General features: G+C 41.4%; 1 protein-coding gene across 1 annotated transcript in view; it reads right to left on the bottom strand.

Moving 5' to 3' along the window:
• The window catches only part of fndc3ba (fibronectin type III domain containing 3Ba), an 88,836-nt gene that overhangs the window by 58,527 nt on the left and 16,224 nt on the right, over positions 1 to 14,085 (bottom strand). Inside the window, exons 2-3 of the mRNA XM_070842080.1 lie at positions 6,920 to 7,065; positions 2,938 to 3,013 (exon numbers count right to left, since the gene is read on the bottom strand). Coding sequence (XP_070698181.1) covers positions 2,938 to 3,013; positions 6,920 to 7,036 — 193 coding nt within the window. The 5' untranslated portion in view covers positions 7,037 to 7,065. The remainder of the gene's footprint in view (positions 1 to 2,937; positions 3,014 to 6,919; positions 7,066 to 14,085) is intronic.

Here is a 14,085-nt window from a genome sequence, read left to right as displayed (position 1 = left end):
CACACATATTAACACACATATTAACACACTCACATTCCATAGCAGGGTGCTCTAACACACCCTCTAGAGTCTTGTCCTTTGATGTGAGTGTGGGAAAGCTCAGGGGAATGGTCTTAGCGGGGGAGGGAGTGAAAAGGGGAGAGGGGGGTACGGAGGGGGAAGGGAAAGGAGAGAGAAGAGAGTATACATGAGAGCAACAGGGTGAGAGATAGACTGGGAACAAGGATGAGGGTGGGGTCAGTTGAAGCTGACCCCCAGAGCACCAAGAGGTCAGTCTGTTTAAACAGTGGATGGAGACTTGTAGACACTCTCACACAGAGTCCATGCTAAGTAACAGACAGACACCGGAAGGGATTTTAGATCTAGATACACAGATTCACTGCTGCAAAACTGGTACAAAGGAAGTCCCATTCACTGAAGCAAAACAACAGTTTGCCTCTTAAAGAAAACGGTAAATCAGACACAGCATGTAAAGCATATCACCGGCTTAAGTGACAGAGCTTCTGAAAACAACTGAAAATGTCCTATTTTTCAGAGCAAGCATGAATTCTTTGAATGTGGTGCAGTTCTGAAAGGATTTCATGTGCCTTGAGGTTATGGAATTTATTGAGGATAATAAAATTCTATGTAAACTTTCAGTCCAAATAAAAGAGCACACTTCAGCCTGCAGCATTTAGTGGTGGTGTGGCTAATGAGCAACACTTTAACATCAATCCAACAAATACAATCATCTCTTTGCAGCTCCGGGTTTGATTTAAGGTAAAGGCAGAAAAATGAGGAGGAGTGGAAAAGAAGGAAAGGAAAGCAAGCAAGTAGAAGAAACCAAGAGGAGTAAATGAGGGAGAAGAGAGCAGGGGAGAAGGAGGGCCGACGGTTCGTATGAAAGAATCTCTTTTGGCTGCTGTGTCGACGTCTCCTGGCTGGTTCTGCCTTGGCAGAGCGTCTGTGTCTGTGTGTGTACGTGTATGCATGTTTGCATGCATGCACCGCAGTGCAGCAGCTAAACAGAGGTTACTTTATATAAAAGCTGGTTCCTGGTTGTGCCCTGAGGTCTCTGTAATCTCGCTCTCTGTCACACACACTTGCACATAAGTACGCCGAAGTGCAAACACACACGCAGGCACACAAGTACACAAGCATGTGCACAGCCGGAGCTCTGAGGTCTCAGTAATCACACCGAGTTTCTGTCTAAAGAGCGACTGAGTTGGCCTTCAAAACACACTGCCACACTCCACCTCTCATTAAACCTGGTGACCTCCTCCAGAGAGAGACAGGGGGAGAGAGAGAGAGCAAGAGTGTGTGTGTGGCCCTCCACATTAATAATATGTGCATTCAAACATGACCCCGGGCCCCCAGCCACCCGCCCAATTAACTGTCGTCAACTGTAGTAAAAGGCACAGAAAAAAGCACACACAGATACACACTGTGCCTTCGATGCTAAATTTTGCATGCAAGTGCACACACGCACGCAGACACATAAACAGACAACCACCAGATCCAAACTACATCAAGACATTGTATTTTTGCAAATCAGTGTGTGGTATTATCGTTTCACTGTAGGCAGTAAACCATTCTTTCATCTGTCTTTTATAAATTTTTCCACAAGTCACTGATTCATATCAGCAAAGTTCTTTCTCAACTTTATCTGCGCATCCGACCATCCTATCATGTGCTGTTTCTATCTGGCATTATCTGTGCCTCTAAGGTCTGCCTGGGTCGATCCCTCTGATTTCAGGGGAAAATTGAATTACACGGCGGGCGGAGAAAAGGAGGCGGGCTGTAATTAGGTACAACATAGAGCATGGAGGGGCGGTGGGGTGTTTTTTTTCCAGGGGGGGAGTCGGTGTCAGAGCCAAAACTGCTCTCGCTCAAAGAAAACCTTCATACAGAGGGCAAAGAAAGAGTGACAGAGAAGGAGCGAGAGACGGACAGAGGGAGAGAGATTCAGAAGAAAACAAAGACTCCCTTTCAAAGTTTCTGAGTAACAGCTTACTCTGCTGACATCATCAAAGTGAGACGCGATTCCACAAGACTTGGGGAATTCCCATGTTACTGCCACCTCCTTCCATCTTTAAGAGCCTTTAAGTGGCTTACATTTCTTCTCATGTACTCATATCAGATGTAGCCAGAGAGTGAGACCATGGCTGCCCTCTCCGTCCCAATCTGTCACTGACTATGCTTTCATCTAGTGTTTTTTATTTGGAAGATAACACGCTTAGATGCACGCATTTCCCCCTCACTTCCTTTTCCTCATCCTTACTGCTACAGTATTGATTGCGTTCCTAAAAGACTACAATTAGGAGCTGTTCTGGAGTTTTTGCATGTTATTCAAATGTTAACGTTACTGCTGACCCTTCCTAAGACCATTATTTTGCACAGTTTCTGAAAGGCAGTGTGCAGTGAATTAAAACTTGCTTGAAGGTGGTAATTCATGATTATCATAATTTCTGATTTTAAAAAGGTCACATTGCTGACGTATGGTAATGCAGTTGAAAGACTGGACTGATATGATGCTCATGTGCTTATGAGCCAGACTAGTAATAACGGAGAATGTCGTTAAAAGAGGATCATCTGGTAGTTTCCTGCATTAAAAAAAGCTTTGATTTATCTAGCTTATATTTATCTAGCTCCTAGAAGTGAATAATTTTTGCAATCTCTACATGAATGCCACATTGTACTCTGTCAAAAATGGAATTACAACTGTTTACCCACACAAGGAGGAAAAACTTGCATGAAATTTTTTGGTAGATGTTATTCAAATAAATAGTGAATTAAGTTCTTGTGAAATCATTAAATTGCATTTTCAACCCACGAAACATGTAAGCATATGCAGCCAGTATAATTAAAGTGATGGGAAATACTCAAAGTGACACACATCAGAGCAGCCACCAGGCCACATGTTAATATGATAATAAAATAATGTCTCATGAGACTGACCCTGAATGCATTGGAGTGAGCCGTCCTCTGCCCGGATGGTAAACGTCTCCCCCGGGTTCACCTGCACCAGGATCACCTGTGCACACACACAAAAATGAAAACACAGATGAAAGATCAGATTGATTGATCAGATTAATTGAGTTTTAATCAATAAAGGGGGGAAAAAAACACTGCCACGCATAATACCATAAACATAATCCATCTTCAATAATCACAAAACAGGACAGAGTCACTGCTGGGCAGCCAATAGGCTTGCAGAGGTGACATAACACACAATAACCATCGGATCCCAGAGTAGGGCGGACACAGAGAGTTCACACACATAAGAATGAGGTGTTAGATAAGCTAATGGTGAGACAATACTGTCGTCTCAAACACCCTGATTCCAGAAAAGCCTCTCTTCTCTCTTAACCATGCTGACTGGCAGAAAACCACTCAAATTAGAGCATACAAATATTACACACATGGAGTGGTGCATAAATCACAATTAATAAACAGGCAGGTGGTAAACATGTATTAAGCCAAAATATGTGACCCTGTTGTTTGAAGTGCTTCTGCTGAATATGCCGGAGGGGAGTGTGCGTGCACCTTACCGTCATATTCTCCGCATACAGATTGTTGAGAGTGTACACATGGCTGTATACATGAAACAGGTGACCCTCCATTACACACACACGTGCATGTAGTCACGCACACATGCATGCACACACAAGCACAGCCCTGTCTATGCTCTACAGGTGTGCCGTCGTAAAATCCTCATATCCTGCGTTCCTCCTGTAGTGTCTGCATGCTCTCCCATCTCAGCGCTAACCTGCTCTTCTCCCTCTCTCTCTCTCTCTATCTATCTCTCTCTTACACACACACACACACACACACACACACACACACACACACACACACACACACACACGCACACACTTCCTGCTCTGTCTACTGCAGCGGCTGCTGTTGCTATGGGAACCCCATCATAGTACAGCGCGACCCATGTTTCCCAAGGACTGAGAAAACCCCTGTATCAGACCATGTGGGTGGGTGTTAAGAGTGAGTGCATATGTTATATAAAATCTAACTGGTACAAAGGAATGTTTCTGATCCATAAAATATGTTAAAACTGTGTTTTATAGTATGTGGGGTTATTTATGTGGGGTTATTTATTTATTTATTCTTTTTGGAAAGCTGGTCCATGTGTACGTAAAACAATAAATAGATGCCATGATGAGAATGTCTTCACACATGAATGTTTTGTCAAGTCACATATAGAGCTAAAACCTGACTTTGGCTCCAGATATCTTTTCAGCTAAGCTACAAACATCGACTTTGAGGGTCATTTTGTGTTCAAGGGTGTAGGATTTATGTGGAATAGAAAAAAATAAACATTTTTTCTATTCAATGAATCCTTGAATATAAAAACAACTCACTGAAATGCCACCGATCCAGCAGCTGATGTGGCATCTATGTATATACTGTATGTTTACAGCTGTTACAGTTTAAAGTTCTGGTTTAAGTTTGACTCTCTACAAAATAATAATCCAATTATGCAATCTGACGCAAATTAAACGTCACCAACCTTTACAGGCCGAAGCTGATCAAGTGGCCGGATATGTAGAGGGAGGCCCGAATTTCAGAAACATTTTCTTCGATAACAACTTAAAAACTCAAATTGGCGTTAGATGAGTCTGGGTGGATATCATGGGTTAAGGAATAACATTTGATAATAAATCAAGACGCTCAAATCTTTTATGTGAAGATGGGTGCTGAATTCTCTGAAGCAAAAATCACGAGACGAACAGCACTCCGTGGTACAGTGTTACAACCAAACGTGTGAGCTATATAACATAACGGGGCAAAAAAAATGTAGCCAATAGAAAGTCTTACATGGAACAGATTATGGAACCTCCTACTGGCTGAATTATTTAACGCCATTATATATACAGGGTTCTATATTCCCAGCTGAAATGAATAATGAGCCTCCCATTGGCAGCACTTTGACACCCTATTAAGACAGGGGAGAGACTGAATACTGACAAGTACAGCACCTTAGTAGAAAATGAAAGTAAACCCTGGGAACAAGTTTCACTTCTTCAGTAAGGAAAATGAAAGAAACCCTTAACGAGAATCCATTAATCCATTGAGTTACAGTTACAGCTCGCTCTTTGGAACCTCTAGACCAGGGGTGTCAAACTCAATCAAAGAAAGGGCCAAAATTTAAAACACGGTCTAAGTCGCGGGCCAAACGGGCTCAACATTTAGTGAAGAGTCTAAAAGTGACTCTTTTATTATAGTATATAATATAATATAATAATAATAACATATATTTTATCCAGAAATATGAATTTAAACAGCCAAACATTTGCACTATCCTGATGTTTTGTCTCATAGTGTCGTCTTATATTTATATTCTTTAATTATGGCCACATCAGCTCCACAAACAAGACACACAGGTTCACCTCCGACAGACAAACAGGTAAAACACTTTTCGTTTAGCCATTTATTTTGGGGGGGCTAGCTTAATGGCCCGTTTCCACTAGTACCTACTCAGCTCTACTCGGCGTAGGTACGGAGTAGGTACTAGTGGAAACGCGCCATAAGTGTCGCTATAACAGCGCTGAGCGATGCATTGATCCGCTGATCGGTGTGTCATTATACCTGCGGGAGGAGGGGCAGCAGCTGTTCAGTGCATTGTGGGATTTGTAGTATTAGAGGTGGGAGTGCTGTTTACCGACGGGCCATTCTTAATAGTCACATGAAATTATCTCGCGGGCCGTATATAATTGTATCGTAGGCCGGATGTGGCCCGCAGGCCTTGAGTTTGACATATATGCTCTAGACAATGCAGATTACATTTCTTTAAATCCTAAATACTGCAGAATGATATACCCACTAACAATGTATCTGATCTCGCATTCAACGGAACACACAGACAAAGATAAACACACACATAAACAGGTGTGGGCAGGTAGACGCAGATAGACAGACAGGAAAGCTCATAGACAATCAAGGAGACAGAAGTATGTACTCAGACTCAACACAGACACTTGTGTGCCCACACAGACACTGAAGGGGTAAATGAAACACACACAGTGTAAGAAACAAACAAATACACACAAACATGGACACACACGCATACAGAGTCAAACTATAATCATTGGTCTAGAACCCTGATTTCACACCGGGAACTTAGTTTAAACTGCAGGGTGTTACAGTAAAATGAGCTCCCTAACTGCTGTGTGTTACAGCCAGAACCCTCCCCAACTGTGTCGCAGACAAAACACTCCCACCATGTTTCCTCTTTGCTGTAAGGGAACAGGTCAGTGACAATGTATAAACATCATCATCATCATCATCATCATCATCATCATCACCTCTCATCTACAAAAAGCACACGGTGTAAAAATGTATCTGTGACAACAGGATTAGACCATGGTCAATTAACTATGATGCTTTTAATTACTTTGATCGCTTCCTTTGGTCTGTGCAGAGTGTGGGTACGGCTTTGTACTTTGAAGGTGATCCAGTTGGCTCGGCGGCTTATGATAAGATCAGTCACTTTCAGAGAAGCAGCTGAATCATCTTCCACAGTAATTAAAGCTAAGACCTGGGATCCATTAATGGAGCCTGTTATATATTGCATAAAAAATGTCTCTTGGATTGAATGATGCCAGTGTATGTGCCTGTATGTGTCTGTGTTCATTCTTCTTCCTGTTGTGACGCTTTACTGTAACAGCAGCTGCTCATTGCCTGTGGCAACAACCCTTGAGCCATGTGACGAAATGACAAAGAGTGGTACGCGCATGACTGTCTGATGTGCATTCTCACATGCATCTGGTTGGTGTGTATGTATGGCAACACAGAAATGTTGAAAGAAGCATTAGCGTATATATTCTGTAAGAATGCGAGCGACAGATCTGCGCGCGTGTTGTGTCTCTGGGTGCACGCATGCATACATCTGAATGTATTTGCAAGTGCGTGTGAGAGTGTTTACCTGCTGTGCTGCGTCACCGTTAACCATGTGAGGCATGAGAGGGACCTCCCCGTTCAGGAGGGGGGGCGGAGCCAAGTCCAGTGGAATGTGGTCTGTCATCATCATTGTGACGTACATTCATGGAGAAATTCACTGAACTGCCCTACCTGGGAAAGTACAAAGACAAAGAGAGAATGAGGAACAGGGAGCATCAGTATTGTTCAGTAATACACGGACATGCAGTGATTACGAGAACATCTCCATTGTGTCATCATGTAAAGTACATAGAAATGTTGTTGTGGTAATGCAAAACAGACTAGGTGTGTTTTCCTGTACAGGTTAAAAGCAGTCACAGAGGATTACAGAATCTCAAAAACAAAACATCAACAACAAAAAACTGAAGAGTGACTTGCTGTTGATTTTTTACTGTGTGCTACTGCCAACGTTCATCCAAAGGTGAAGGTATAAAATGTGTCTTTTCAAGAAAAGCCAAACCTTTTTGAAAGATAGCTTGACATTCTGGGAAATACATTTCTTTATTGTCTTGCCAAGAAGATTCACACCATTCTCAGCCAGCAGCCAGTTAGCTTAGCTTAGCACAAAGGCTGAAAGCATGTGGGAAAAGCGAGCCTGGCTGTGTTTACAAGTGAAAAATCTGCTGATCAACACCTCTAAAGCTCACTAAATAACACACTGCATCTTATTTGTTTGATCTGTATGAGACTAGCTGTTTCACCCTGCTTCCAGTTTTTATGTTAGGCTAATCTAACCGTCTGTAACTTCACATTTAACAGACAGAGAGTGAGAGTGATATCAAGCAAAAAACAATCGTATTTCCCAAAATGTCAAATTATTCCTTTGACTGTTGTACAATGAAATATGATCCCGGAATATGCTGAGCCAGCCTACCAGTGAGTTCCCATCAGTGCTGATTGCACAATTTCCTCATCGACAAAACAATTTTCCACTTCATTTGAGCATGAAAACCTTTTTGATTTGTTGAGCTTTTATTAAATTTGTCTGTTTCCATTGGGTTTACTATGGTCAGTTTCCATGCCAGTCAGGATAAACACTTGGATCAAAAGCCAGGTATCCTTGTTTTTTTTTTTCTTTTGAAGATTATTTTTTGGGTTTTTGCCTTTATTGGATAGAAACAGTGAAGGTAGACAGGAAACAGCTGAGAGAGAGAGAGAGAGAGAGAGAGAGAGAGAGAGAGAGAGAGAGAGAGAGAGAGAGAGAGAGAGAGGGGTGTAAGACACACAATCAAAGTTGCCAGCTGGACTCAAATGGGCGACGATTTTTATAAAAGAGGTGTAGGTGAATCATGGCCGATACACTGAATTAACAGTGGATAATAGACTGATCTCAAGATAGAAGAATCCAAAGGGTTTATTTGAACAAAAGGTGCACACAGGCAGAACAATGAGCGAGAGATGGAGAGATAGAGATTATTGGCACGGTCAACAAAGAGAAGAAAGACTTGTGTGCAAGAAAAAGAAAATAGACACACAGAAAGATATATTACATTATCATTCAAACGTTTCTAACAGGCTGAAATGACTACTTTCCTAATATGTTGTTTTTTCCTCTTATATTGGCTTTGCACAGGGATATTAGCTTTGGTAAAATACAAGCCATATCATGTCAGTATAAAAGGCAAAGATTAAAGAGGCAGAGGACACCAGAGATGAGAGTGAGAGACTAATTCAAAGCACTTCTTCATCAATACTAGTCTTATAAAATACAGGGGGGATTATAGTGCATATCCTCTTTGGAGGATTAATGATAAAAGAAATATTGAATAAGGTCTTAGTTTGGTAGGTGAATGGGGGAGAGCTGCACCTGCTGTTAGCTTTGTTCATACAGCACACAGCAGAAAAACATTTCATATATACACGCAAACACGTAGCAAGAATAGGACGTCTTCTAAGGACATCAGGGGTTAATTGTGTTAGCATTCCTCAGCGAGAGTTAAATTTGGATATGGTTTCTTCGCTTGCATAAGAAAAGCAGTAAAACCAAAAGGGTTTTTGGTCCTCAACAGGGCTTTAATCTAACTGCCAAGCTGAATTGTATCGGTCAAAATGTGTACGCTTAAACATACACGCAGCATAAACGACACAGATAAACACACGACTCATCCACTGAAGCTCCCATGTGTACACTTAAGGACAGCAGTGATACATGTGCTGTTTCCTGGGGGGATACACACAGATTCACACCAGATCCACAAAGAAGCCCTGCCAAAATGTTGTGCAAAAGTTAGCCTCACACACATACACATGCACACATAACACACCGATTCATTGCCAGAGGTAGATTACTGAATGACGTAGGTGTTTCAATGCAACACTGGTGAGTGAACCCACTGCTGAAGAGCTGCTGACTAATGGCTATTAGCACACACACTCACACACTCTCACACACACACACACACACTCACACACACGCACACACCATGCAGTATGCATCAGTGATTTACTTTTCGTTGAAGCAAGTAAAAGAAATCCATCTCAGATACCCATGTCTGACATACATACATGCACAGTATGCAGATGTGCACACACACACACAGCGTCTCTCTGGAAACAGCTGTGTGTCACTGTGTGTCCGTTCTTTCAGCTGGTCGTCTTCTAGCACTGACAAGGTCTGTGAAAGGGTTAGTAGATCACACAGCTGTGGCTCATACTATTGCAACACAAACACCGACACACTCACACATCATTCTCTGTGTCTTTGTAGGCTTTCTTACTCTATCTCTTCTTTTAATTCTTGATTTTGTTTCTTCCTCTGTCTTAAACTCTCCCTCTTTCTCCATGTGAGCCCCGTTCCCAGCTCAGCCTGGCCATCCTGCCTTGAACGCACTCACACACACACACACACACACACACACACACAGTTGCGTTCAGGACACATCACAGACAGTAACACCACTCGCAGCTCTGCCAGGAAAAAGAGAAGAGCGAGACAGAGAAGAAAGGAGGGAGGAAGAGAGAGGGAATGGGTAAATGATGGATTGGCTTATATGATAAATAAAGAATGAATGAAGACGAGGACAGTTCAAGACATCTCTTCCAATAACCCCATGTTCTCAAAATAGCCCCTTGTGTCCTGAATAAATCCATTATATTTATGCAATCTTTTTACTCTTGAATACATGTCAGCCTGAATCACAAGTAAAAATACGACGTTAGAAACAGTTTGACGTGAAAACAGTTGTGAACAGTACAGCAATTTGTATAAAACAAAAATTATTTGTGATGAGCTGCAGTTTTTCTTGGCTTCTTTCAAAGCCATGCTAGCTGTTTCCCCCTGTTTTCAGCCCTCATGCTAAGCTAACCCCTCTACGAGCTCATATATTTACAGTGTTGCATCGATCTTATCATCTAATTCTTGAATAGGCATATTTCTCGAAATGTCAAACTATTCCTTTAAAGCAATCGTAGGCCGGTCTCGCAGATAAACACAAATGTGTTGTGTTCAGCTAACTGTCTCATAATCTAATTTCTTGGCATTGGCACTCTCTAAATTTACACACTTAACCTTTCGCATCAATTTGGAGCAAGTGATATGTGAAATTGTACACTACAGATGCAACTTTGGGGGGAAAAAAACTGATCATCCAGTTGTTTAGACACATCTGATAATGTGACCGTGTGCCTTGGAAGGCTCAGCCATGAAGGTAAATGTAGGGAAAATGTAGATAGTTTTTTGTTTTGCAGCTGTTCTCTGCAGCTGTAGCGTTTCCTTCAAGATCTAATGCACATAACTAGAAATTTGTTGTATCTATGTATGAAAATGACCTTTGTTTTCCAGTGGAATCATTACCAGATGAATACTGCTGTTGATAGCTTTAGACATCAACACACACGCACACACACACACACACACACACATATATGCAAACACACAAACACACACTGTGGTTTCCGTTCCCCAGTGGAATGTGGGAGGAATAAGGTGTCGATTCCCAGCATGGATAAAATGTTAAATTGAAAAATTCCATGTTAAATCCAGAAAACAATCACCCACTTGTCCGAGTATATGAATGTGTGTGAGTATAATTGTGCATGTGTGTGTGTGTGTGTGTGTGGTTGTGTGTGTGTGTGTACATGTGTCAGTGCCATTAAACAGACAGACCTGTGTAAGCATGGAAACTGCCTCTCTAACATAAAAGATGCATAGAGTAAAATATACACATAGATGTAATGTACACATTCACACACAAACACACACACACACACAAACACATACACAGAGAAGCTCTAGATATTCAGGGGCAGTTCTGACCTCATAACACGAAAGTCATTACTCATGCAGCCATTCATCATTCACACACGCACACACACACACCCAATGACTCCAGTTTGTCCATCCTGATGAAGCATACTGAGTATTCACAACCACCTAACAGACTGTCTGACTTACTTCCAGTCGTCTGCTTCACACCTCTCTTTTCCTACCACCATTCACACAGCCATAGAAATACAAAACACACACACACACACACACACACACACACACACACTCACTTGTGCAACCTGAAAACACTGAATTTGTCATTTTCAGCAAAAAAGAAAATAAGACAAAAACACAGACTTCAAATGATCTTATGAGCTCTTGCCAACTTCTCCTTCCCTTTTTCTGCAACTGAATGATTTATTCATAAAAACAAACGCGCCGGCAAGACAGAGTGAAAGTGATCACATGTCCATTCTTCTTCTACCACAAACCACCGAGATTTTGTTGATGACGTAAAGAAAATAAAACACTGTCACAGCAGGCAGTTTCTACTAGCACAGCGAAAGAAGCCACAGCTGATGGAACACTAACATTAGCTAATTGGCCATACATGTATTTCTTCTACTTTGCTGCACAAGCTGACTGCTGCTTTTTCACTTGTGCAGTTGGGGAGATCAAAGTGAGCCATGTCTTAGTATTGGTTATGCAGCGCAATGACGAATCAGTACATCGGCATGTCTGACTCTCAGCTTGTACTTTTCCTCTGCTGTTAATGACAGCAGTAAGAAGATTGATCAGCTATAAATAGTAAAAACAAAAGCTGAAAATCGATTGAACTGTAAGCTCAGATATGAAGAATTTTAGACACGAGTTGTCTAATACTAAAACAACTTGATCTCTACTTGGTCATTCAATAATAATTTAGTTTGCAGCAGCAGTGCACTGCATTGCAAATACCAGGACAAGCCTGACTTTGATCTCCCCAACTGCAAGAGCAGCGGTCAACTTGTGCAGCAAAGTAGAAGAAATTCTAGTAGACGATTTATCATAGACGGAGTAATATTGTCCAGTAAAGTTCCATTTCCAGGAGCAAAGCAGCCTTGAAGCTTTCCCCTGCAGTTTGCCTTTAGGGCAGAGAGGGTTGTTTATCACATTATTCCAATTCCTGTTGATCTTCTGCACACTTAGAGTATCATAACAGCTTATTGTTTCTCCAGCTTTAAACATGATTCGACTCCAATCATCGGGTTGATATATTTAACTAAGACTTTGGAATTTGCCTCTGTGTGACCCACAGCACACTGGTGGATGTCACAGACATTACAACAAATCTTTGCTGATGATTTAACTTTTGGTCAGTCTTTTTATAGGAGGATAATACATGGTTCACACATGCCTGATGTGGCAAGTCCTCTGTAGAAGGGAATGTGTCACAAAAAGAGATAAGCATTGATTTCAGAGGCAATCCTGCTGGCCTCTCATAGAACTATTATCAAGGGACAGACAGTGGATATGATGGAAATCTATAAAAGTCTAGAAATTTTGGACAGAGAGCAGGTTGAACTTTGAGAGCTAAGCAGACTTAATCTGCAAGATGAGTTAGGAGCTGAGGAATAAGTGTCTCTCTGTGTGTTCCAAATGGGCGGGACAGTGCTTTTCTATCTGTGTTAAATCGTGTGGTGTGTCTGCAGCCGATCTTTTGTCTGGTAGACTGGCAAACATGGTATGAAAGCAAAAACTCTTTCACCAAATGTGGTGCATTTAATAGCAAATTCACTGAAACTGCATGGTTGTATTAACTGCTCAATTGTTTGTCTTTGCCTGGTGTTGTTTTAGTATTTGGATTAACAGAAAATTCATATGCTGTCACAGAACTTTGCATGTGTTGATATCAAACCCACATACATAAACCAACTGATATACAAAGCCAAGAAACCCATTATGTCAGAGCATTACATCTAAGTTAAAACAAACATGGCTCCATAGGAACCTTCACAGTGTCCTTTTGGTCAACCGTGATAAGTACACCAAATGGAGCCATTGTTTCCTGGGTAACAGTTTAGTGCAGAGAGCATAACCAGCTAAAGACTGCATTTACATCTACTAACAGAAAGACAGAGACAGAACCTAAGCCCTTTTATCCAGCAACTTTTCCAGGAACTTGGGAACTCTTTCAAGAACTTAAAGCTGGTTCTGATTTTGATTCCTACCACAAAAACTGCCCTGCAACCAAGATACTAGTTTTCATTGGGCTGCAAAATACTGGGGTGGAGTTTGGACTCCTGAACTTTGATGACTGCTCACTCACAAGCTTTGCAAGAATCTTACACAACCACAATTTTTAGATACCAGCAACCATGAATATAAAAAAACAGAGAGGCAAGAAGGCATAAAAAGACTACAACAACTATTGACAGTTTAGTTGTGTGCTGATGCTACCCATCACAAGTTCCCCACCACCTATTTAGCTCAATATTTACAGCTCCCGTGGGCCAGTGGGAATGCAGACACAAATGTGTAAAAAGAAATTTCTGTAAATCCCCAAAATTTGCCCATCTAGTTTCCACAGTTTTTCTTTTGGCAAAGAGAATAAATAGATAGAATAAAAGAGGAAAAGAGGGATGAGGAAGGCAGAAGATCTGAGACATGCAGACAGGAGTAGAAAAAAGAGATGTGAAAGAGGGAGAGGTATAGATAGCACATTCATATTTCACACTAACAGTTGAACTATACAAAAGTATGGCGGTTTTAAGCGACTTGGTTAGTCTGAATATGGCAGCTTTTTAACCTGCATTTGTAACCTTGGATGAACGCAGGTCTGCAACTTCCTGGTTTAAATTAGGAATGAGAATTTTATATAACACTAATTTGAGCTAACAGAGACAAAGAGTGGATCTGAAACTATAACTGAGATTTAATTTTGGTATTGTTCTTCTTTGTAATTC

The sequence above is a fragment of the Pempheris klunzingeri genome, chromosome 13, assembly GCF_042242105.1.
Source record: "Pempheris klunzingeri isolate RE-2024b chromosome 13, fPemKlu1.hap1, whole genome shotgun sequence".
NCBI lineage: Eukaryota > Metazoa > Chordata > Actinopteri > Acropomatiformes > Pempheridae > Pempheris > Pempheris klunzingeri.
Note: the sequence above shows the minus strand (reverse complement) of the source record. Positions and strands in the feature narration are given on the sequence as shown.